Source organism: Manacus vitellinus, unplaced genomic scaffold (assembly GCF_001715985.3).
Source record: "Manacus vitellinus isolate BGI_N305 unplaced genomic scaffold, ASM171598v3 scaffold_23_pilon, whole genome shotgun sequence".
In the NCBI taxonomy this organism is placed as follows: Eukaryota; Metazoa; Chordata; class Aves; order Passeriformes; family Pipridae; genus Manacus; species Manacus vitellinus.
Window position 1 is genome coordinate 11,119,094 of NW_021939718.1, and position 23,538 is coordinate 11,142,631.

A 23,538-nucleotide genomic window follows, 5' to 3' on the forward strand; every position below is an offset into this window, starting at 1 on the left:
TTTTTTTCCTCCAAGTGAGTCAATTCCTTTTGATACATATCGGCAATGATTTAATTAAACTCTCCTGAATGCCTTGAGTCTATTCTGTGCAAACCTGTAGGCTGAACAGGAATCCTCTTGAGAACCCTTGGATCCATGAACATGGATCCATGATGGCACGCAATCCTAGGCTGGATAAGTCTCCTGGATAAGCCAATGCAAAGGCTGTGCCTCTACCACAGGCCCTGAACTAGAAAGCAAAAAAAAAAAGGTTCTCTTCTCTGTGTCCCACTTTTAAAATCTAATCCAATTGCTGCAGCAGAATCAGAATGGATTCCAGGGAGTATCTTTAGCTGCCCCAAACACAGAAACAACATCTCACCTGAAGCCGTATTTTAGACTATGACTTCTTTAATTATTATTATCAGTCCCACAGAAATTTCCATGACTGTGGCAAAACCGCATGAGGGTAGGTGGAAAGTATTCAAAGGACATCTGGTTTTGTTTCTTGTTTTTATTCCGTGTGCTCACTGTAGGGGGTAAATGGTGCCATGGAAGGGAAGCTGTATAATCTTCCCCATAGACACCCCAAAATAGCTTTCTTAGCGTGAGTCCCCATCTGCATACATTATAGGTTTGTTAGGCAGATATGGGTTCTCGTGGCTTTGACCAGGAGACAATCCTGACAGGCTAGTTTGTGCCTTGGCTCAGCACCAGACACGCCAAGGCCTTCACTTGGCATTTTGTCTCTGTCCCTGACATCACAGCACTGTCAAATGAACCACACACCCCCTTTATCTGAGGGCACGATGGAAACTCTTCCTTCCCCAACACCCACCTCTGTCCAAGGGATTATTCCATGGATATTGGTGCTGACACTGCTTCAGCTGGAGGTGTTCAGAGAACCTCAAGAGTTAAACCGAAACCTCTGCAGCTCAATCACTTTACATTAAACTCTTTAATAGCAAGTCATCTCCTGCAGTTTAAAGTATCCTAAATGTTTCTGTTAATGCTTGGTACTCTGAAATATATGATAAAATATGAGGGATGTAGATCAGTTTGCAATAAGAGACCATGCCCAGCACCCTTTTAATATTTTGACTTCAGATTCCCATTTTTATCACTAGGAGCACAGAAATTTTAAATCCTTCCCATAATTATTCTTCTGAGAGTTTTAGCAAAGCTCAATATTTAAATTAGGATTTTACAGCCTTTAATCTCTCTGGCTTTCCTCAGAACAAGGAAATGGTAAGAGTTAGCCTAGATAACTGGTTTTAATTTAAGCTAATCATTTGTGCTTCAAGGAGAAATCCGTGTCTCTGGCTAACTTCATGATTTTATATGGCCAGAAAGGAATAAAACTGAAATGGAGTTGCTCCTACAAATCCTCAGCGCAAATACCAAAATTAGTACTGTAAATTCAAGGCACATTTACTTTGAAATGTATTGCAAGAATTCCTACCACCATTTATGGCCTTCTGAGTAACACACAAATAGCAGCCAACAGACCAATAATTGTTCAATGGCTTCCATCCTCACTATGGACCAGATTTTAGATATCATTAATCAAGCACCATCTTATTCCACGAATAGTCATTCCAATGATACAGACTCTCCAAATAAGGACCTATTTAATGCAAGTAAGTCTAATAGTTTTGGTATTGAACAAGAACAGGCTATACAAATATAAGCTTTCAAATTTGCATGGAAAAAGTCATGTTTAAGCCTTGTTCTACAGTATCTTCAGTGCCATGGATGTCCTTTGTTATGAGTTAAGTGTTGGGAGTGCTCATTACAAGAGAAAGGTCATACCTTGCAGAATTAGCCTTTGATGGACAGGGCAACCAGGAATTTGACATATGCTTAAATTTTGAACTGCAAGTTTTCCACCAGCACTGCAGTCTAGTTTAGTGCAACCTTCACCTTGTAGTAACTTCACTGACATTTTGTCTAAATGTCTGTCTTCCGTGGGTGAGTGGCAGTGAATTATAAACTTATTAATGTTACATGACTGCTATCAAGCTCTTCATTCAAAATTAACCTTTTTTATCACAGAAACTGCTTCTGTTGTACAGAAAAAGCCACCTTGGCTCCTTAGTCCCAACTTAAAAGAGAGTCTGGCTCAGAGGCACACATTTCTGTGAAGGCACTGAGGAATAATTTATCCTTCACTATTTCATGATGTGTCTTCCTAACAAGCACCTGTTTATCTTCATCCACACAGAGTAATTTAACCTCTCTGCATCCCACTATAACATGCCTACACCATTCCTGTACCCTATATCTGTAAACAATCACTCCTTCTGGAAATCACAGAAGTTCTTTCCACACTCCAGATCACTTGAAAACTTCTGAGAAAATAGGAAAAAAAATGTAATCACACACATGAAAAAAGGAAAACAAACACACCAGTGGAGAAAAAAGGGGGGACTATTTTTGGCTAAATATTATAATAATCTAGCATTAAAATTGATCAATAAATGAATGTCCTTATTGCTACCTGGGTTCATAGACCAGATATTCCCTATATTCTCTCCTGGATTATATTTCTTAAATGCTCAATGTTTCATATCCAAGCAGATCACTTTACCACAGTACCTTTGATAGGCCAGAACAACAGGCATATGCTTAAGCAAACCATCACCCACAACAATAGGACAGAAATTTAAGTGTATCCAGAGAGGAAATTCAGCTCAGAAGTCTTGGCAAATGAAATTTTATAATGAGGAAGAACCAATCAATACCCACGAGAAATTGAAAATCTATGCATATGGATCTTCACCCACAAAGACCGCACAGTCATTGCAATTACTTTGAGCCTCGCAGCCTGGTTCCAGATTGTTCCATGCAGAGACCATAAGCTTCAGTGAAAAATGCTTCAGTTTTTTGGCTTATTTTAATTTTTATTTTTGAAAGCTTAGTGGGAATATTTGACCCTGAGAAATTGCTGGCTCACAAGCATCCAGGATGGGCTTCTCTGTATTAAGTTACACTCCTCTGTTCTTAAAGAAGGAAAGGATCAAAGAACTGCCCTTCATCCAGGAATGAAACAGATTAGTCAAAAGTTCTTTTTGTAAAGTAGGAAAGACCCAAACTGAATTTAACACTCTTGGATCAGAAGTGATTCAGAATTCAATCCCATCAAGGACTGATGGAGGATCAAATGTTATGAACTGTAGATGTCCAGGAGTGCTGCTCACTTACATATATAAATGGGACATAACTAAAATTAAGGCAATGAAGAGAACTAACAAAATTCTGCCACTTAATTTTCAGATTTCTCAAGTTTATAAGTTTTTTGAGGCTTTGCAAGACTTGTATTACTTGTACTTTATAACTCTCCAAGCTGAACATAACTTTGGCCAGATCTTCAGCTGCTAAAAGAAAAACATTTTTTGATTTCAGTGACTAAGGCATCTACAAATCATCAGCAGGAGAAAACTTTGCATGATCTAAGCTATTCCTTCTCTAAGACAGATTACCAACACTGAGCACCTTCATTTTTTAATTGCTTGCTGCAAATATATTACAGAATCATGAGTGATTTATTGTTCTGCTACCTGCAAGAGCACCAAATGAAATGTATAACTGTCAAGGATCTTCCCAAAAGATATTTAATTAGGAACTATCAGGATTTCTTTAGAAAGGAACAGTGAAACTGGTATGGAATATAAACTTGCAAAGGCAGAAGAAGTGTGACACTATCAGATCATTGTGGTAAATTGAAAATGTACTTTGGTCATTCTTGCAAAGTATTTCTGTACCAGAATGGGGGTTCCCATGTGTATAGCCAGCACAAAGCCAAAAACACACAGGCTACAGGACAGAAAAGATTATTTCTGCATTTACATTTTAATTCTATGTATTTAACTAGTCATAGTAATGTCTAAGCATAAGAATATTTGATGCCTGGAGTTTATCTATGGGCCCACTGAAAGGATATAGTTAAATTCACTTCCAGAAGGGAGATTATAAGAAATTATTACAATATCACACCTGTAGTATGGAGATTTGTTCACATGGGCTAAACTGCTTTATTACAGAAAAATTTACCATATTTTTTTCTTTACCATCAAACCCTTTCTTGAATAAGGACGGATCATAGATCCCAACAGTGGATCACAAGATACCACAGGGTCCACAACATGATCTGTAGCTCACAGTCACCATGTGGTAGAATCATGATCACCCTCATGAGCCCCTTAAATAGTAGATTTTCGAAAGACTATAGTTCTACTGTGAAGTGGCAAAGAATTTTACTAAAGGAGGTCCAGATTTCTCACTAGAAAGTTTTTTTTCTTGTTTCTTTTTGATGAATGCCCCCCTTCAAAAAAGATATTATTCAAATTAGATGGCAACTCGATACCTGCTTAATTTTATGTCATAAACACATAAAAAACTTGTTTACATACTCTGTGAACTATAATACAGTCAGCACATGTACTATGTCTACCTTTATATATATATATATATTTATATATAGTTTCTCAAACATTAAGTGTATTTCTATGAAAATACTTCTATAACATTCAAAAAACCACAAGATGCTTCAACAGCAATTTTTGTGAGATCTGCTGCACTAACTATAGCAGCTTTAACCCTGACTGTCTCTTTGTAGGGTCCACATTTGCCTTTAATTAAGACCTACCAGACCACAAACTGTAGGTTTGCTCCATTCAGCAATTCCCTGCAGATCCAAGGCAGCCAAAACATATTTTAAATGGGATTTCCTATTTCTTTGCCCTTCCACATGAGGATCTGCAGCCCAGATCCCATGAGTTTTGCAGACCCATCCTACCTTCCATGTGCTCCACGTAGCAATACACATCGTAGGTCTCGTTGGGGAAGCGGCGCCCATATGTTCTGACTCCTTTCTTTCCCATCTTATCTCCAAAGCAGCCAACTCTTGGATGTCTAATTGGATACCTGGAATGCAGCACAGTTAGATTTATTATTAGGGCAAGTCAGCAGTTTAAGCCTGCACAGTCAAAGCATATAAATTTTGGGAAAGTGTGTCAGTGGAATGTTTAAATGCCTCACCTCACAGTCTGGTCAGACACCCAGCCAGCATCACACTGCTCAAACCCATCCTCATAGGCTGCTTTCAGTTGCTCTGGGCTTGCCATCACAGCACCGTTGTCCCGACAGGTCTGGTGAGCCTGTGTGAAATTCAAGGTGTACCTGCTGGTCGCTGCACGGTAGTGAAATACAACACCTGAAAAAAAACCAAAATTTTTTGTTAGTGACATGTTTTCTGTTGTTCCTGCAGCCATCATTGTGCTGTAACTCTGCCTAGACATTGTTAGAATGCTGAAACAGATAGGTAGAATAAAAATAGTAAAAGGCTGAAAGATATATTTGATATAAATGATGTTCCCCCTCTAGTGGTTGATACCAATAATGATAAAATACCCCCAAAAATTGTGCTTTTGAAGCACATTGGTTAGCCTGATCTAGTTCTATAATCTATTCCTAATGTGTCAAAGCTTACTACAAATACTAAATTTATAAATATATGGCTTTTAGTCAATTTTTCATAACCACCTTTTCCTGCGCATGATATGAATGATACAGACAAAACAAGGTGTGCTTTTATTTGGGGTTTTTCTAGTTCTGGAAAAAGACTTGACAACTTCAGCTGGATGTTTTGAGATGAGGTCTACAGTTAAGATGGTTTTGGTTAAGAAAGGATCTGTCTAGAAGCCACATTCTGCTTTCTACATACACATAATTCCCACTGAATTTGACAACAGCTGAAACAAACCAAAAAGGGCACCGAAGTGGCAGGAAACAGCAATTCTACCTTGCAAAACCACTTCCCCCTATTACCACTGTCTTTTATGGTTTACTATCAAAGGAGTGTCCCCTGATTGTCTCTTAAAAATAACATCCAACCTCACTTATTGCACTCTAAATACTTCAGAAAGCATTGCAACACCATAAAACATCCACAGAATGACAACAAAACAAGCAAAGAAAATAGAAAAAGCCTAAACCATAAAATGTTCCTTTTCTCTGATGATTTCACTGGAGTACTTCATGATGAGGCAATAATATACTGTAATACAGTTTGCAAAAATGGTGACATTTTAGCAATAATGATTTTTAAAGTATTTGTTATTAGAGCATTGTTGAAAGATGGAAAATGTCTACTAATTTACAAGTAAAAAGAAATATGGGTCACTTAGTGAAACAATGCAAGAGGTTGCAACACATTTAGAAATACTTTTCTCTTGCAGACAAATTCAGTAAAATTTTACCCCTTATCAAAGATCTACATATGGGCAATAAATGGAAAATATACATTTTTAATCTTGTTGTGGTGGAATAAGGAATTAAAATAGAAAATTTTATCTGAGAACTACTCACAGATAGGTTAGACCTTGGCCATCAGACATAAATTTCATCAAAGCTACTTGCAGAGTAACAGGAAATGAAAGAGGAAATGGTGGGAACCCCCATCATTTGATGTGGAGTCACACACCAACTGCAGCCACTAACTGGAAACTTGCAGACCACGAGCATCCCTATAAAATGATTTTTCAGAGCCACTGACAAAACCTACCACAAAGAGTTTCTTCTGAGCAGTGATGTAATTTCACCTTTGAACGGACCCACAAGTTGTTTGGCAGCAGTGACAAGCAAAGAATACGCCCTGAAAAATTATGGCTGTTTGCATCACTAAATTAAATATCCCAGGTGAGAGATTTGGTCATTAAGGGTGTTAAATTGCCAGATTAATTCACTGCATTATTTGGCCCGGGCCCCATGACTCTGTTCCAAGGAGTTTCTTAGCCAATTTCAGCAACTAGCAGAGAACAGGGAGAGCTTCCAAAGGGCATCTTCATCTGCTGCTGGGAGCCAAAGGAGCATGACAGGGTGGATGGGGGCCACACTGCTCCAGCCAGCCTTGTTGCAGAACGAGTCAGGCAAGAGCAAATAATCACATTTGGCATCTAAAATCTTAAAATAACAAAAAATATTCTTTGGAGGTTATTTTTTTTTAAAGATACTGTCTGCACTAAAATATTTATTTTAATATATTCAGAATTTAGTAACATGGGCTGACACTTTGAGGAAAATACCTGCTGCTATAAGTGAGCATTGCTGTATCAGTAGTACAATAATAAATAAAAACAAAAGTTCAGGTGACCTGCTTGGTGTTCTGAGTCTAAAAGTAAAAAATGGGTAACTATTGCAGAGCTCACAATGGAAGCAGATAAAACATTTACCCTGAATCACAACTACAACCCATAATGATATTCACAAGCTGAGCATCTGCCTTTACTCCATATTATTGTTGAACATGCACAGACTTTTTAAAACTTTCCTTTTTTTGGGAAACACTGATGTTTCTGCAATAGATAATGTTTGGTACCAACTCTGTAACTCAGAGTCAAACCAGAAACGTCCAAGTATGTGAAGTAATTTTTCTATTCGGTTTTAATGTTAATTAAAATGTATTTTGTATTAATTTAGACTAATTGCCTCTTTTTTTTCTTTTCCCAAGGTTGCTTAACTAATACTACATGACTTCAGCTGGGCACAAGAGCCCTGATTCTCAGTACAACCACAAAAACTTTCACTACCTTAGCAGGGGATGGCAACATATTTCTCTGAAGTTGCACTTTTAAAAAAAGCTTCCTGTTGCTTAAATATATGAGTACATTCTCCATAACCAGCCATCTCACCTCTCATTTCTTCGATATTGGAAGTAACCACTGCCATTCCTAGCTGACATGTACTTGGGATATCCCTGTGACACCTGAATAAGGGACTAAAGAGTTAATATCCCCACCAATTTATAGTGGATTTTGCAGTGAGCTAAGAGCCTTCTGGTCAATTGTAAATCCTGGAAAGGAACTCGGGGAATGCTTTGTTCTCCTCAGCCTGATCCTAAAGGTAAACTTCACCTATTCTTAAGAGCTGGAGGCTCTTCCATTTCCATGGAGGAGGAGCTGATGGACATGAAAGAGCCTCCAAGATGAATGGGAAGGAGGACGCCACTATGCATAAGCCTGTGCAACAGCTGCAATAATTAGAAGACCCCCCGGGGCTAAGAAGATTAAAGTGCAGGGCTTTCATTGTTTCAGCTAGACAGAGAGAGGGGCAAAATCCATTGTCCCAGCCTTTGCACTTTAAAACATTTGTAAAGGTTTTGGGTTTTTTTAATTCCCCTTTTGTCTATTTCCTCCCTGAAATAAAAAAGGCAAGGAAGGAGTTGCCCTAGGAACAAATAAAGCAACTGGAAAACAGACTAGAACAGTATAATGTTGTCACTGAACATCTGGCAAACAAAGTCAGCGTAATTACAGGAAGGAGTAGCAGCAAGGAAGAGCACTCACAGGGACATAATTTGTAGCATCCAAAATTCACTTCTGTCAGAGCAAGAGTGAATGGCTTTTAATCATTTATCTCATGTCTTGGATCAGAAAATGAAAATGTAAAGTATTTAACTTTTAACAAACCAGAGTTTCCATGGGTTAAAGCCTGGTTTTGTGTTTCCGCACCTGTAGGTTGCAACTTTCCTGTAGTACTTGACAGGGTATGGTGCACCAAAACCTTGTGAAGCAGCAGGGGAAGTTAGTTTATTAGCTCCTGGTATGGCTAATAAATTACAGTTCACTCTCAGTAGTGAGCTCAGGCTGCTGCCACATGTGGTGTTGGATGTGGCCACATAAAGCCTGAATTTCAGAAGTTGTCTCATACAGCAAAGAGAGAAAAGCAGAAAAGTTATGATGGCAGTGGTTGTTATTCTGTTAATTTTTGCCTTTAAATGTTGGACGCTGTGGTGCAGACTCCCGAAATAAGCCCCAGCCCACTGACAAAACTGCCACGCATTTTGATGACTTTCCTTGCCTTTAATGCAGAACAAAACTTACATCACAAATACACCCCAAAATAGAGGTTACAGGACTGAGCACTGTAGGAAAGGAAGGAACAGGGCAGGGTTTTCAGCTTCCCGCATGAATAATTCATGTATGTCCCTCATTTGAGGTTTTCCACTCATCTTCTGACCCCTGTCTTAGCGTTTGGCAGCCTGAGGAGCAGGCTTGCCCTGCATCAGCAGGAGCTGCCTTGCCAAAGCCTTGGGGAACTCACTGTGAGGAGAGAAAGTGCTTTCCAAGCCCTCTGCCCTGCACCTGCTGCCCTGTAAGGATAGAGATTCATGGCACTAACTGTGTCTTTATTACCTAGAAATAAATTTCTCTCTCCCATCCTTCAGTGGTGGCTACCAGTTGTGCCCTTCCCTTCCCAGGGAGATATCTTAAAAATGCAGAAGCCCACAATAATTTAGTCAGAAAGGAAGCACAGAAGTTCAACATCAAGGGGAGGTGAGGTTTCAAGACAGGTAAGCCTAACGGATTAAATAAAAACATCTCTTCAAACGCTTAAGAGATAAAGCAGGGGAGTTCTTGTGGAAGGAACAGATTAATTAGGTTGTCAACATATCTCTCAGGGCTAACAGCACCTTTGAGTGGCAGCATTCCCACATAGAAACAACTTTCATCAAGTATTATTATAATGCTTGTAAGAAAGATGAGTTTGCATAAACATGAAAATGTGAATTGCCATCTACCCTGCTTCCCTAATTGCTGCTTCTTTCCATTAACAGCATCAGTATTTTAAGCCTAGGATTTTCTTTACTGGCTTTAAAAAGAAAACAGAAAAAAAATTGGGGGAAAAAGTCCCCCAGATTTGCAGCAGAATCAAACAGAAACAACCAAAATGAGGCCCATGAAAACAGTGGACTCCCAAAAAATCAGTAAAAAAAGAAAAAAGTGCTCTCACTTTTGGGAAAAAAGTATTTACTGAGAAGTTGTGACAAAAGAGTGAGGAAACTGGAAGAATCCCATTTGCCAGTTTGATCTCTTTAAATCAAATTATCTCCAAGGAAGATAAAAATTCAGCTCAATGAGTTCTTCATTCAGATTTAGGGTTTTTTAACTACATTTGTCATACACGTTATTTTTTGTTGTCCAATATCATAGCATCACATAAAACAAGAATTTAATTAAATATTCAATTATGTTCCAGGATAAAGAGTAGCAAGCATCCCGTTTCACTTCTAAGTCAGCTTTTTACAAGGTAGGTCAAAAATATTTTATACAAGTGGACTTCATTACAGCTAGAGAGAAGGAATAAATGTGGACATAGAAAGATACAGCAATACTTTTTAGAGAATCCTTTCTGGGATTCAACTCACCAAAGCTGGCTTTGCTAAAGGTTAGAAGCCAAGTCTAAAATTGTCACCTGTAAATCTCTCAAATCAGTCACCAGGGATATGGAATGGCAGAGAGCTCATCTCACCCAAAAACATTCAAAAACCGTGAGGCCAAGGACTCCCAATGGGAGAGAGTTTGATCTGTGGGTTTAGTAACATTAAGAAACGTTGGAAGAAAATCTCAAAGCATTGTAGAGAAATGAAATTACAAAAACTGACAAAGGAAGATTTGCTCCTGAGACAAGGGGAAGATTTCAGAGGAACATGCACAGAAGGCAGAGAAGAAAATACATGGAAGAAAAAATGAGTGTGAATGACTTATTCTGGAGTATTGGACTTTGATGATCCTAGTGGGTCCCTTCCAACTCAAAATGTTCTGTGATTCTACATTTCTCTTCTTGTAAGAAGCTGAAGCATCTTAACATCGTGATGCTGTTGGATTCATTCTGAATACCAAATATCCTTGTCTGAGAGGTTGATGTAATTACAGCAACAACCAGGGTGTGAGGAAAGCATTTCCCACAATTAGAAATAGGAAAGGGTGTATCCAGTGGGACAAAACTGCCCCTCCATGGGCACCATCCCCTGGATCACGGACGGCTCTGCAGATGCAATTAACAGGCAGGGCAGATATCTGGCTGCCCTGGGACTTCCTGCGTGGGCTAAAATTGTTTCCCCTCCTTGCTCTCTTACACTTTCACCAACTGCAAAATGAAAAATAGCAACACTGATTTCAGAGGTGGAATATGGGAAGCACCTAATCCATATGAATGGGTGTTCCCACTTGATTTTGGGATTATTAAAGGCAGGTAGCACAGCACATAGTGTGGGGACTCGCAATGCTGAACGAATGAGTTCAAGGGGCCCAAAATGTCCTTCTACTCCTACTTTGCTACAACTTTCCTGTCACTCTTTGGAAGCTTTTACCTGCCAAAAAAAAAAATGTAGCAGAAATATGCAATGCAGAAAAAAAGGTAAAGTGGGTGATGAGAAATGTATCTTCCTTGTGAATAACAACTAAGGTAACCAGCTGTGGTTAAGGGGTGGCTTAACCTGTAGTCCAGCTCTAGATATTAAAAATCCACAGACATTCCAAAAACAAATGGAAAAAACCATATCTGCTCAGGACTGAATACTATAAAGCCTCTGTGTGAGTAATTCCATGGGTGACAAGTCTCTGACAGTAATAGAGTAAATATTTAGGTTTGCCCTTTGATATAATCTATTGTTGCTTTCATTGGAACAGGACACTTGGACAGCCAGATCTTTAGTTTGAAATGGTACAGACACAAGTTTGTTGTTAATCACATATGATTATGACTTTTCAGAATTTCAGAAGTTCATTTGTCATCTAAAAGAGCAAATTAACTGGATACTGGCATGCAAATTATCAAATTTGTCAGTTGTGATAGCTAAGCAGAAAGAAAAAATAGATGCACAAATACACACAACTTTTGTAGATGGTCTTGGGCTTGAGGCTCAGGTAAAAAAATAATTAGGCATTAAAAGCTTTACTTTCAATGCCTAATACCAACTATTCATCTTGTACAGCTTGACTGAAGAAAATCTATATGCTACAGAGAAAGTTCCTCTTCCTCAGAAATCCCATTTTTAGTTCACAATACATTCCATCACTGGTAAAATGCATTTGCTTGATGGACAGTGTATTCAACAGCAGTTTTATATACCCAGCATACCTAAAGGATAGAAATAGCAATTACAGCAATTTTATTCAAAATAGCTCTCACAGATACCTGTCATGTTACTAGCAAAGGTTAATTTGAAAAACAAGCAGGGCAGCTGTCTAAGCTTATCCCTCTGGCTTCATTGATGCTCAATTGTGCTTTTTGTTTGAAGGTTTAAAATTAGGGAATGTCCATAAAACAAATGGAGATCCTGAGCCTAATAAATCTATTATCATGGCAAAAGAAGAATTACACCTACTTCAGAGCAATACTGATATTTTTTGCTTACTTCATGTGAGCATAAAATGTGCAAAATAACAAAAGTGGTGATAAATTTGCCAGGACTTCATGAGTCACCCTGCAAGCAACAGCCCCAGCTCCACCCAGGAGAGCTGACCAAAGCACGGTGCTGAAACTGCCCTCAGCTCTGGAATTACCTCAGTTGACATGGAAATACCCCACGAAGGACAGGCAGTACAGAGTTCACAAAGGAGTGTAGAGGAGATCACTTGTCTTCAACTGATATCACTTTGGGGTGCATATTCAAAAAGGCAACACAATGGAGATAATTCACTTTTTGGACTAAAGGTTTTTGTTTTCACACTTACAAGCTGAAATCATAAGAAACCATAAAGCCTCACTGAAAAAGGGGCAGAAGATTTGAGTATCAACATTCACAAGAAACTCTTACAAGTCTGATAAATGACATTTGTTTACATAACACTGTAGAAAATTGAGAATGGATGTTATTTTTCATTGGGTTAAGCTTCTTCCTCTCCTGAAATTTTAACATTAAAGCAATCATGGAAAAGAACAGTCACAGAAAGAAAATAGAGCATGTGAAATTTTCTTTGAATTGAAAACATAAATGTAATCAGTTCATCACTTTGCAGTGTTTTTCCAGGAGCACTAACTACAAAAGCTGAATAACATCAGATATTTTATTGTAGTAAACATCTACTGCTCCTGGATATAGATATATAGTCAAGGGAGCACTTGAAGAGGAGTAAGGAATGCCAAATACATTTGCTACTAAAAAGTAATGTTCAAACCAGGATCCCTTTTGCTTTTTTCATTAGGACCAACAATTTATGAGGTTATGCAGGCATTAGTGGCAACATTGATTTATTTCATTTCCAAATTAAGACCACACCTTCAAATCCTTTTATTGAACCTATGGCAACAGACTGTTTACGTTAGGTAAGGCATATTGGAAGAACAATGCAGTGTTAAGCTCACCAAAAAAATCTAAGCCAAAGCTATAATTTCCAGCAGCAGATATTAATGCTTGTTTTGGGATCTAGTCATTTGAGTAAATATTGGACTTCCAAAAAACACAGAACTGCAAAGGAGTGCAAGGCAGGGTCCAAACCAAGGCTCCTGCGAGCAGATATGTCCACACAACACATTGTTCTAAGTACACACAGTAAACCTGGGTCCAGAATTTGCCTATGCATGGCACAGAGCCTGGGCTAATACATCCAGCCTTTCAGCACAGTCTGTTAGCTCAGACTTGGTGCCAAACTGACAAGGCTGTACAGCAGTAGGCTCTGGGGCAGCCTCTGTGCTGTACTCGATGTGCTGGTTAAGTGGCTCCTGGGAGAAAAACACTTATAGATCAGATATTCCTTTTGCCATTATTTTTTGCATAATCCCCTGCAGCTCCAGACTGGGGCAGAGGGGTTGAAAAGCTGGAAAAGGCCCTGAGAGTGCTGTCCCTGTGCTGGGCACTGCTGGGGCCACACCTTGAGTGCTGGGGGCAGTTCTGGGCCCTTCAGATAAGAGAGACATTGAGGGGCTGGAGCACTGAGGGAACAGAGCTGGGGAAGGGTCTCGAGCACCAGGAGTGGCTGAGGGAGCTGGGGAGGCTCAACCTGGAGAAAAGGGGGCTCAGGGAGGAAGTTCTCAGTCTCTGCCACAACCTGATGGCAGGATGGAGTCAGGTGAGGATTGCTCTTTTCTCCCAGGGAACGAGGGACTGGATGAGAAGAGGAGGCTTCAGGTTGTGTCAGGGAAGGTTTAGGTTAGATATGAGGAAATACACCTTCCCTGAAAGGGTTGTCAGGCATTGGCACAGGCTTCTCAGGAAAGTGGGGGAGCCACTATCTCTGAAAGTGTTCAAAAAAATGCATGGATGTGGCATTTGGAGACATGGTTTAGTGAGCGAACATGGCAGTGCTGGGTTAATGGTTGGACTTGATAATCCTAGAGGTCTTCTCCAACGTCAATAATTCTATGATTTTGAAAGTCCTGTCTCTTCTGTCTCTCTACAAGCAGACTTCTCCCCCTCAAAATTGTGGAGGCTGTTTCCTACAGTGATGGCAAGCATACTGTTATCACTGGACACTCCACATCTAGCAAACCCCTCCACTAATTGTTTTCCTGCAGCTTCTGTCAGCTCTGCCCACACAACCTTTACCACTGCGTGAAAAGTAACTTTCTTTGTGCTTGACATTCCTGCCGCAGAAAGAGTGGTTCTGATGGCAACATGGTTTGGTACATCATGAAGGGCCAACCACAGCTTCAGCTGCAAGACTGTCGCTTCTTCTCATTCTACACAAACAAGGGCAAATTGCTGAAGATGCTCCTTTAAATACTCCCTAGTTCTGTGTTAATTACTAAGTTTTACTAATTTAACCAGAATTAGTGTTGGTTACAAATGAAACAGACAAGTCCTTACCCTCAACAGCCAGTGAGACAATCCCTTGTGTATCCTCCACTCCGTACATGACGTCGCAGCGATAGACCCCAGCATCACTTGCACGCAGCTTCGAGAAGGTCAGCGAGGCGTCACCCGTCTCTTCTGAGTGAGCTGGGACAGACACTCTGTCCTTGTAGCTCTGACCTATCTTGATGTTGCCATTCTGGGCCACCAGGACGGTGGTTTCTTTCGCGTCTTTCCTGCTTTTATCCAGTTCCACCTTTGACCACTTGATCCGGAGATACTCAGCTGCATAGCTGGAGGCTATGGTGGGGGTGGTTGAGAAGAAGCATGGCAGCACTGAAGTCCCAGAGAGAGAACCCTTCACCACGGTTTTTTTTTCTGCTTTAACTAGGAAAAGAGGAGAGAGGGAGGAGAGAAAGGAGAAATCACATTAATGAAACGGGAAACAAATATGTTTTGTTGTTATTTAATGATTTGCTTGCACAAGACCTGAAACACCTGAACCTTAGCTAATTTGACTGGTTAGGATAAGATAAAAAAGAGTTTTTAACAATCTTAGACTGCTGCTGGAGCCCTTTTCTCTTTGGGCAAATTTTAATTCTGGTTTATTTTCTCTGTTTGTTACAGTCACCAAGTTATTGACCTTTGGAAACTGGTCTGAAATTTCAGGTGACAGATGAACTGCAAGGGCTGTTTCTTCAATTGACAAGAAGAAGATCACTCTGAGTGAAAGATGATGAGTTATCTCTCACCTGTTGCTGACCAAAACAATATATATATGGGAGCTTACTGGTATTTACACCTTGCCTTTCCTCACAGCAGCTTGTTCACGTGCTCCTGTCCTCAGAGGAAAGCACAGCCCACGACTTTGCCCACATGATATCCCTGACTCCTCTATTCTTCCAGGGTTTAACTCTTTTTATTGCAGATGTGCTGAAACAAAAGACTTTTCAATGAGATTCCCCCAAATAGTCATTCTTTCAAGGTTGTTTCCTTGTAGCCTCAGGGCCTTTAACACATTGCAGAAATTAATTATCTCAGGATGTTAGGCAAAGAAGGAAGTAAAGCACGGAGAAGGTCCCTGCTTGGCTTAGACTTGACGTGATAGGACCTTTATCATTTTCATGACATCTCCAGCTGCAAACACTTTGCAAACACTTCCATCTGACAGTATCCCGAGGGAAAAGTTGACTACTGTTCATCCAACCCGCACACAGCAATTTGAAAGAGGATTTCTGATGAATTTACTTTTTTATGCACTGTTATTTCATCATACATGGCTTAATGAACATTAAAAGCTGATGCACAACAGAATCTATTTCACCTCTTTCACTGTCCTGCACTCTAACATTTTTTGAAAGGTGGAACTTGGTCATCATTGTGATGAACTAGGAGTCATAAAGTTTAGAAGTATAATAAATTATATACTAGACACCAACAAAGTGATACATGAAGTAGGAGACACCACTACATGAAAATTATCTAGCTATTTATCTATAATAAAAATATAATCTCTCCATCTCTCTGTAAAGAGTAGAGGATTGGGGGAGGGAGGGAAATTAAAGAAGAGGAAAAGAGAAAGAGAAAAAGAGATTTTTTACCTTTCTTTAAAAAGAATGCAAAAAAAAGAAGAAAAATGTAAAATTGCTCAAGTTGATTATTTTAACAAAGACAGACTACTTTATACAGGATAAAGTATTAGATAACAGTATTATCTAAAAAGGTTCAATAAAAGAATCACAGCTTGATGCCCAAGCATTTCAATAATAAAGCACTAAGGAGAAAAAGAGAAAAATTATCTGATACAGGGGATCCCCAGAATGGAAGTACTCAGGTCCTTTCCATCCAGCCTCCCTAATTAGAATTCTTTGGGAACACAATTCAGATAGAGTCAAGATGATGGTATCAAAACTGATTAGATCAGAGACTTTTTATATCACCTTTAATTTCTGAAACTTCCCTGAGTTACAGTAGGTTAGAGATAAAGAAGCAGAATGAACTCTCAGTTCTATCAGTTGTGATGGAATTACTGCCAAATTTCACAGGTGGAAGATTAAAATCAGTCTCAAAATATTTAGTATTTATTATGATCTCTTATTATCTATAGACATTACAGGAAATTTCTTCTTAAATGAAGAATGACCTAGTTATAATTATTCTGACTGACAGAATTTCAACAAACATTTGAGAACATTGTTTCTGATTATGAGCGATCTGCAATATCAGCACTGAACCCCGAGGAAATTTCCTCTCTTTAAAACCTTCATATCAGCTAATGTAACCCTGGGCAAATAACACATATCCTAATGACATGCAAACTAGATCCAGTCTAAGTTGTTTTACATCCCAGAACAGGAGATTGTAGCTACAGACACATTTCTCTAACTCCAGAAAACACCACAGAAAAAACCCTATTTGTTTTGATGAGAGGAGGGAAGAAAGAGAAGGAAGAGAAGAAGGAGAAGGAAAAGGAGGAGAAGGAGAAAGGAGAAGGACAAAGAAGGGGAAGCAGAAGCTTTTTCCTACTGAAAAAAAAAAACCAAAACTATTTTTCTGATATGGTATTTGAAATATAAGATTAATTGATGTCCTGCACAGTTGTGAAAAGCCTGATTTCTAGCAGCAGTCCAAATTAGTTAATCTAGAAGAATTCACTGACCAGTGCAGAAAGCATCAATGTCTTATAATAATCCATATAGCCCTTTTTTTCCTTTTACCATTTTCCCTATGGTATACTCCATGTCATCCACTATCAATGGTATGTGATAGACTATTTCTTAGAAGGGATACGGAGGGCAAAAGTATGACCAAAATATTAAGTAACTCTTTGTAAATTGGAAAACAAGTTCAGAAAATCAAGTATTTGCCAATATTAATACCAAGTTTCCACATCATGTAGGACCTAGAATACTTATGACATCTGTACTCTTAAAAGAATGGGTTTGAAAATACTTTGCTTGCTGGCAATGAATATAAGCATTTTCCTCAGTTGCTGACTAACTGGTATCACTCAGGCATAATTAATTTATTAGAGAAAATGCACAGACAATAAAGGAATAAAACACACAGCTAAACCCAAATTACCTGGCCACAGCACTTATTTTGGCAGAACTCCCAGCAAAGTCAATGAGGGAGTTGTACAAGATGGTGGGACTAGAGTTGGTGCAGTTGTATTTCGGGCAGATCCTGGAGGTAATGTGCCTCACACATTGGGGATTTTTGTTGCCGTGCTTCCATGGTTCCTCCCAGTCCACTATTCCAGCTGCAAAGTCAACTTATCCTACCAATGACACATAGCTTGATAATTTCCTTTGGGGGTGGAATCAAGGAATTCTTGCTTGAGGACAAAGCCTCTTTCTCTAGAATTTGTACATTTCTTCTGTGGTAAATGTTACAAAATTCTTAAAGTGTGAATCCAAGGAGATAAAAAAAATTACAGAATTCTGCCCTTCTGTTTCACATCAGCCATAATGACCAGACTGGTAGGTCTGCAACGGACAAGGAGTCTGAAGAAAAGAATGCCCTACATGAAGAGACACTGCTTAGAGGAGTGATTTTGCTACATAATTAAGCTTAATTGAACTGATGTTGCTACTGACTATGCAGACAAATCTCACATGCTTAAAAAATAAAAGATTCCATTTATTTTTAGCTAAATTTATGAGGAAAAAAAATTGCATCTCATTTTTCAGTTCATCAACAACCTGCCTAGACATATGGTATATTGCCCTGCCTAGCAGCGGAGATAGAAAGGATCAATAAAATTATGTGTTTTCTTAACCCAGCCACTAGCACTGAGCCTAAGAGAAGTCTTTTCATTAACCACAAATCTCTAAATGAAGATAATGATGAATTAAATTGAGTGCACCGCTCACACAAACTTGTATGAAACCGACAGCAGAAGTAAAGGACTGAGGCCCAACAAAAACACTCAGGGAGGCTTTTACTAGTTGGTTTGTGGTCTAAGCAAGAAGAATAAGAGAAGGAGGCATAGTGTGATGGAGAACTACTTTTATAGTCTGCAGGAGAGTCACAGGAAGCCAGGCAAATATAAATCTCAGCTACAGAATTCAACATAACATATGCAGACATTATAGACACGAACACATGTAGTTTATAGCACCCATGACACAAAAATGATCACACAAACTGATGTTTACACTGGCATGTTGTTTATATATTTTTGAAAGAATGTACCACACGCTACAATCTAGGGGATTTCTGCTGCCTTCTGGATTACAGAGCTTTCACAAAAGGGTGCTCACCCATGGCATGGCAAATAGACACTTAAAACAGGTAAGGAAAACTCCAGCATAATCACAGGGTCCAGCTCGTAAACTACAATACCCTAACACCAGTTCAAAGTGAGTAAATGCCATATCAGCAGCAGGCATAAACCTGGATGGTGAACTTCTGTCATTAATCCTTCACCTGTACCCGAGCAAAAAAAGGTCTCACAGAGGGACAGTCACGGAACCCAGAACCTTAAACTCCATTTCCTGCTGCCTCTTGACACATATCTGAGAATTCAAAGTCCTAAAGAACCCATGCAAGGCTATTCTCTACCTCAAAGGAAAAACACTTTTGTTACTACATAAAATCTAAGGAGAATGCTGTGCAAACACTGCAGGTATTTATGAATGTGACCATTCAAAAAGATGAGGGTGAAAAGCAAGGGCAGGAATAGTGGTGAGCGGTGGGAATTTGTGTCTCACAAAAGATTTCAAGGCTTCAATTTTGTGTTCAAATTAAGGATTTGAAAAGAAGAGATTGAAACTCAAGATGTCTAACACTTCAAAATGCTGAGATGTATTTTATTTCTGGAGTATTTTCAAACAAAAGAAACAGCTGCACATATAAAGATTCTGTAAGTCTTCTAACATTCATCCTTAAAAATATTACACAAACTGACTGACGTTTCTGCAAAAGAGAAGGATGAGAGTTGATCCCCGAGACTCTTTGGGATCATGAATTGAACGAATTTATGAAAAAGGAAATTTTTTACTCTTTGTCTTCCTCACCATGGCCATACTTTGAATTTTTTTAAGTCTCTCTATGGTAAAAGAATGGTCTTCAAAAATAAACCCCACAAAGTTCACAGTGTGTTCTAGGAAAATCAAAGTTAAAAATTCTCTCAAAAATTTTGGGCAAATAAGGATGGGTCGCAACCTGGTTTACATTCCAAAGAAGTCCTTACTGGGACATTCATCTAGAACTTTCTTAAGGACCAAAAATTCTACTCTGGAGATAACAGGAGCTTTTAAGAAGTAATAAAAAGTGGAGTAAGTTAGGGGATATCTAGAGATGCCCTGCTATTCCAGGGATGAAGAATCCACAACTTCTCTGGGTGACTTGTGCCACTGTCTCACCACCCTTACTGTAAAATATTTCTTCCTTATATCCAATCTAAACCCATTCTCTTTCAGTCTAAAACTGTTGTCCCTTGTCCTGCTCTAGTAAGAAACCTGCTTGAGGTAAAAATCAACTTTTTTTTTAGTTAGCTCCACTAAGCATAACAGTCTACTCCTTTATCTTTCAGGACTGCCTAAAGATTTTGCTAGCAACAGTGTTCAAGCCAGGCAGGAAGAAAAAAAGAAAGAGTAAATTTGATTTTCCCGAAGGCTAAATTCAGCTTGAGAAATTCCTGGAAAGAGGAGGAAAAGAAAATAAAGAAAGATCTCGTTTTGAAACTTGGGAAAGCTGTTATCCCAATTTTGTGAGCCTGCAGCAACTGTAGGGACGTTGTCCTTACTGACTCAAAATTTCAAATAACCATGGCAACCACACATGAATACACACTCTAGTTCTAGCATGTAATTGCCAGGAGAAGTAGTAAGGGCTCTTTCCTTTCCACTTAAACTGCAGACCTGCAGCTGCCCTGACAATCCTTGCTCCAGACCCCAGCAGCTAAGTCCTGGGAAACACACCACCAATTGGACTAAATTGATTTTAATGAATGGTTCTGGGTACAACAGACTTACCTTTAGGTAGCATATATGTTATAACTAATGTAGAGCACATCCATAAGATACTTTTTATACTTAACAACATCTTGACCTAGAAATAAAGAACAAAAGGATAAGTTGTTAGTGTTGCATTGTGCTCTTAACAAGTGTTGTAACTCAGTAAATTAGTGTTTGTCACTGATATCAGAAGCAGTCCTTCCTGCTTCCGGGGTGTCTCCTTTTGATAATTTATGAAGGAAATTTGTTATAATGATGATGTGCCCCTGTGGAATGTAGATCTATAATGAGTTCCAGGTGATTGAGTCCAGAGGGATGTTCAGACACATCAGTTCCATTTGAATTTGCTTCTCATTCCCTTTACAGGCTCCACCTTTAACAACTGAAGGGTTCTCCACATGTATCATATGTACAGAACAATAATTGCATCTTCAAATAGTATTTCTCCATTTCTATTTCAGTTCATAGTTACACACACCAGACCTATAAACCTCTCAAAAATTTCAAAAGCATGCTGACAATAGCATTACAAACTCCACAGACACCGATAACTATTAGGGGTTTGTAAGTCCCTCATCCCTAGGTACCACCCAGACATCAGAAGAAATAACTTTCAGCAGCAGTTTTCCAAACCCTGCCATTGAAAAAGTTTTATCACAAAACCCTGATAATTGCTGTCAAAATATGCTACTTGGGTTCCTCACTTGGCCAAGTAGCCTGACTGACAGTTTTCTCCTGTCCAAGAGAGATTACTCAAAGTTGAGCTGTTCTAAGGATCAGTGTAGTAGAGATTTATAACACAGAGATATGTCTGTGTTATAACTCTGGAACCTGCATTGCACAAATGTATAACAGAAAACATTAATACATTTAAAAATCTTCACAAGTGATAGTGAACATGACAGCAAGACACACAGAAAGACATCTCCAGAAAACTGCTGTTGACATCTTCAACCTCAGGACAGTTCTCTCCACAGCTCACAGCTGCGCCCCATAGGCCCATACTTCACACATGTCTTTGTGAGCTGCTGTATGTTCTGTAACATCTGAGCAGTTCAGAAAAGACACAAAACATCCCAAACCGAGCCTTTCCAATGAGCCAAGCTAAAAATTCCCACCCGCCAGGGCTGAAAACCCCAAAGACCTTCATTCCCTATACATGGATGGCCAGAGCCAGATGGTTGCACTAGGAAACATCTGCTACAGAGTATTCCCAGGGCGTGGAGGAAGAAATGCAGCTGCTTTCCACAGATCTGCCTGTGCGCTGCCAAGGACACCCCATCTCTGCCTCAGCCATTCAGGAGGGCTGAGTGTACAGTGTGATATCACTTATTTTGCAACATGAACTCCATGGAATTTGCGCTTCTCATGTCCCAAACAAGAACCAGGGACATCTTTGACTTCATTCAGTTTAAGCCCTATCTGCCATAAAACTTTTTCTGAAGACCCTAACACACAACCCCAACACCCAGACAGTTTCATGTCTCCGTACACTTACATAAGCCAACCTGCATGTGCAGAAAATAAAGTGGCTATTTAATAGCTAATCTTAAAATTCTATACTGTGCTCTGATATAAATTCCCTGTAGAAGGTTGCTGTGAGTGAGGAGGTTGCACAAATTCAGAGCTGCAGACATTAAAGTCCTTTAAATGCAACAGACCAGCTCTGAAATACAGATAGTCACGTTTGCTGAGATAAACACTTAAATGATCCTCATTATTACACAATAATTAAAGAATAGAGAGGTCAGTCTGAGCCTACACAGACTAGAAGGCCCTTCAAGCAATGCTTGTATCCTGAAGCTGCTGGAAGCCCCAAGCACCAAACCGGTCCCTACAGTAACATAAGCTCTCTGAAGAGAGGACAGAAAGAAGACTGACAGAATTCTCCACCTCCCAAGGTGGTGGGTGATGGTCCTGCCTGCAAGACAATGTGAAAGGCTTCTGTGAAAGCTGAGTGGCTCCAAACCTTCTTTAGAGATTTTCTGTCCTCATGTGCTCTCGTATGTCACACATTGGCTACACCAGCAGCAAAACAAAAAATCCTGAACAGAATGTTTACAAGTTTAGCTTTCCATATTTACCCCCATGCTTTCTCTTCCTCCTCCTCCCCCCAAAGGCAACCTCGGCTTTTGGGACCAGAAACCAGGAGAATCAAAGACAATGGCCAAGAAAAAGAATAAAGTATTTTCTTTTTCCAGGACATGGGTTGCATGTTGCATCCATCTCCTGCTCCATTGTCCTGGTTCTGATCTGGAGTTCCTGGACACCTGACACATGCCAATGGAAGCCTGTTGCCCTTGGAAGCTTGTTGCAATACTGTCATGACACAACTGATTCCAGGTTTGGCAAAGACAAACCCTACAGCTCCACTCCCAGTCACTAAACACAACATGCACACCCACAGTGATATGTGAAAACAGAGAGGCAGCTGTGGAAGAACAATTTTTGAGGTATCCATGGGAACAGAAGAGAGCACTTGTGGCTGTGATGGTTCTAAGCTTTTTATTGAGTAGAGCAGGAATTACACCTGCCACACCAAGAGCTCGGATGGCTCCAAAAAACTGCACTGTTTGAGCACCAAGATTAATATGAGACATCTGCCAAAAATCCCCACCTGTCTATTGGAACACCACTTCTTGACTTTTTATAAATCTTCCTTATCCTGAAATGCTTACTGGAGCAATGAAAAACCCTGGGGGAATGGTCTGATTTCCAACCCACAGGCTCAGGAGAGTGATTCCCAAACAACCCTCCGCACCTGAGGGTTGGTTGTCACGTTATGGTCCTTGGTGGGCTCCCATAAATACTCCTGGGTTACTGAGTGCTGTTCCCCTACAGCTGCCAGAATGAGATGTGCAATTATTCCTGACACCCTCTCCAAACATGCAGACCACAACAGCAGCATGCCGCTCAGTCCCCCAGGGCAGCCCAGCTTAGGGGAAAGTGGAGTTTTGCAGACCTGGTGCCAAAAATCCTCCCCAGGAGCCACAGGCAAGGCAGAGGTTGTGACTTACACCT

The 23,538-nt window shown here is 39.7% G+C and overlaps 1 protein-coding gene across 3 annotated transcripts in view; it reads right to left on the reverse strand.

The window, feature by feature from the left end:
• The window catches only part of VCAN (versican), a 95,243-nt gene that overhangs the window by 66,128 nt on the left and 5,577 nt on the right, over nucleotides 1-23,538 (reverse strand). For all 3 annotated transcript variants that reach the window (XM_018072899.3, XM_018072898.3, XM_018072897.3), the window contains exons 2-5: nucleotides 20,536-20,611; nucleotides 14,570-14,941; nucleotides 5,020-5,194; nucleotides 4,778-4,905 (exon numbers count right to left, since the gene is read on the reverse strand). In XM_018072899.3, coding sequence (XP_017928388.2) covers nucleotides 4,778-4,905; nucleotides 5,020-5,194; nucleotides 14,570-14,941; nucleotides 20,536-20,605 — 745 coding nt within the window. In that variant the 5' untranslated portion in view covers nucleotides 20,606-20,611. The remainder of the gene's footprint in view (nucleotides 1-4,777; nucleotides 4,906-5,019; nucleotides 5,195-14,569; nucleotides 14,942-20,535; nucleotides 20,612-23,538) is intronic.